The 3,103-nt window shown below is 30.7% G+C and overlaps 1 protein-coding gene across 19 annotated transcripts in view; it reads left to right on the top strand.

Moving 5' to 3' along the window:
- LOC122577441 overlaps positions 1-944 on the top strand; it is a 266,783-nt gene extending 265,839 nt beyond the window's left edge. For 9 of the 19 annotated variants that reach the window (XR_006320295.1, XR_006320292.1, XR_006320291.1 and 6 more), the window contains one exon: positions 252-562. Coding sequence is in view for 9 of the 19 variants with exons in the window: in XM_043748753.1 (XP_043604688.1) it covers positions 252-394; positions 489-562; positions 642-735 (311 nt within the window). In the remaining 10 variants the exon portion in view is untranslated. Of the gene's footprint in view, positions 1-6; positions 145-251; positions 563-641 lie in introns of those variants that run through there. The other 10 variants (XM_043748760.1, XM_043748759.1, XM_043748753.1 and 7 more) reach the window with 9 other exon arrangements.
- The last annotated feature ends 2,159 nt before the right edge of the window (positions 945-3,103 follow it).

The following is a 3,103-nucleotide window of genomic DNA, read 5'->3' as shown; positions in this document are numbered from 1 at the left end:
TTTATAATCAAATCCCCCGCTGGGTGACAGTCATACGACGGTTTGTTCGGTATTTTGTCCTATTTCCAACGGTATTTCGTCCATTTGATTGTTTCTATGCAATAGTTCACATTTTCGTTTGTGAACACGGCATTGAGTTTCAAGGTGTGTTTGTGCGTGATGATGCCTAGTTTTGGTGGTTATGTTCGATGTCGTAGATCGAATAAATTATTCTTAATGTTTATTTTATTTTACTTTCCTCGATGTTTTAGTTTATCGTGAAGACGATCCAGATGACTGTGCGAAGGCTTGCTTCCTTGAGGAGACTTCTACCGGAATCCTGGATATTCTTCTGTCACTGCTTTTCTGGTCAGAGCGATCTTCTCTGTACACTCCCAGTACATGGAGAGACTTCGTGAAATGTGTCTTGACGTTATTTTACTCATTTGGTTAATATCTCCATTTGATTATTGCCTCCAGTGTTTGATTTGATTTATTTTCCGGTGTAGGTTTTGGTGATTATGATTTTAAATGGTGAATACAGAGGTGTCTTCGTTAAAGGTTCCTTATGCAGACTGTCCTGATGCGTACTTTGTTCTGTTTCATTATTTTTAATTTGTCTTGTGTCATTCATCTTTTATTTACTACATGTGTTGTTTCAGCGCAAGAAGAAGATGGGTTCCAAATTGTGTGAGTGGTCCCAGAAAGCGTAGTCAACGTGTGAAGTGTCGTGGGCAAGAACGAGGAATCGTGTGACATTTGTGTTGATTATGTTCGACGCTGATTTATATATATATATATATATATTATTTTGTTGGTTAAATCTTCAGTCAGTTTAGTTGAATATTCTGTAATGTAATATTCGCAAGGTAGTTTCATATATTTATTCCATCGTGTTTATTTGATTATTAGTTGTTTGATTTGATAATAATATATATATATTTATTTTACAAATGTAAAGATTCCTTGAGTTTATCTAAATATTAATTAGTTTTAATAATGTAATATCGTGCATTTTATTTCTTTTACATGTGTTAGGTTGTGTATATATATATATCTATATGTGTATATCTCTCACGATGTAACTTCGTATGGAATTCTTTTAATATTAGTTAATCTTAATAATGTGATTTCTTGTATTGTATTTTTATTTATTAGATTATTGCTTGTTTGGTTTAATAATATAAAACACACAGATATATATGTATATATATTTTACAATATACCTTTCATATATAGTTTCTTTAAATTTACTAGCATGTTATCTAGTTTTAATAATGTAGAATTGTATATTTTAATTGCTTCCCTTGTTTAATTTCTTAATTTATTCAAATCGCGAATAGTCTTGATTGATTAAGATCTTAGATCGTAGTTTATCCAACTGACAAATCATAGATTGTTCTTTGTGTAGTATCGTATCGTGTTTTGTTAATTTATTTAAACTTCGAATCGTGATTTGAATTGTTAAGTCATAAATTATTCTTAGTGTAATTTTCAATCATAGTTTGTTTATTATTTTAAATCGTGACTTGTTCTTGATTAATTGAATTTCAAATCGTAGTTTGAATTATCGAATCACAAATTATTTTTAGTATAGTATCCAATCATAGTTTATTAATTAGTTTGTTCAAATCGCGGGTTGCTCTTGATTGATAGAATTTTAAATCGTAGTTTGAATTGTTAAATTATAGATTATTTTAGTATATTATTCAAATCGCGGGTTGTTTTGATTGATAGAATTCCGAATCGTAGTTTAAATTGTCAAATCATAGATTATTTTCAAATCGCGGGTTGCTCTTGATTGGTGAAATTTCAAATTGTAGTTTGAATTGTTAAATCATAGATTATTTTTAAATCGCGGGTTGCTCTTGATTGATAGAATTTCAAATCGTAATTTGAATTGTCAAATCTTAGATTATTTTGATTATACATTATGTTATTACGGTATAATATCGAGACGCGATTTATTAATTAATTTGCGAGTCGTTTTTAATTAATTGGTTCTTCAGATCATAATTTATTATTAATCGAGTTATTAAATCATGGTTTATTCTTGATTAGTTTAATTCGGTTCGCGGCTCACTCGGTTAGTTAATTAGTATGGGTTATGTTGTTTTTACTATATTTACTAATTTGTTAAAGTGCATATTTCTATTATTTTGTATTATTTCCCTTGCTATTACGTTGCATACATTCGTTCTTTATATTGATTGGTTCGTGGTTCGTTCGGTTCATTCATCAGTATTATTTAATGGACCAAATATACTTTTAGTTTATTAATTGATTCTATTCAATGTATCTTCGCGTTTCTTATATATGTACATATATCCCAATTTGTTAGTCTACTAGTCGCCCTCATGTAATAGTATCACGTGCGTCTACATTTAATTAATCTTATATTAGTGTTTTATTTTATTTTATTATTTTTATATTCTTTTTAGTTTATTATGTGTTTAAATGACCGCTCACGTAATTTACTTATTGTAGTTTTCGTTACGGCACGTGCGGAGCGCGGCACGTGACAATATCAGCGTTTCATAATCGAAATCTTCTAACGATTGCATTTTGCGCACAATTACGCTTCTCTCGATAAAGGAAGATGCGTGCACTGCATTCGGTGTGCAACACGCATTAAAAGCAGCTTTAGAACGTCGAAATTTATCCAGGAGGAACGAAATAACATAGTTTCATATGCACAATCATCTAACGTGTGCATTTTGCGCACAGTAGGGCTTGTTTCGACGATGAAACGGGCGCGCATAACATTAAGATTGTAAAACGCATTAAGAACAGCGTTTAATCGTCGAAATTTGTTTTTGCTTGTTCTGCAAGATTTTGCTTATTAAACACTGTTATTTCGTTCCTATTGAACAGATTCCGACGATTAAAGGCTGTTTGGATAATTTCTATTCGGATTTATCCTAAAAGTGTTTTAGTGTGAAATGATTCTTCAATTGTTACAGTATTGATTATAAATGTAAATCTTATAATTCAGCGTGTGTTACTATACTTGGGATGTAAATTTATATTCGGGTTAATTTTATAAGTTTTCGGTGTTAAGATAATATATGGCTAGTCGTCCGGGTGGTTATAACAAACGCTTTTGTACAATGAGGGTGATGGC

Source organism: Bombus pyrosoma, unplaced genomic scaffold (assembly GCF_014825855.1).
Source record: "Bombus pyrosoma isolate SC7728 unplaced genomic scaffold, ASM1482585v1 HiC_scaffold_4710, whole genome shotgun sequence".
NCBI classification, from domain to species: domain Eukaryota; kingdom Metazoa; phylum Arthropoda; class Insecta; order Hymenoptera; family Apidae; genus Bombus; species Bombus pyrosoma.
Note: the sequence above shows the minus strand (reverse complement) of the source record. Positions and strands in the feature narration are given on the sequence as shown.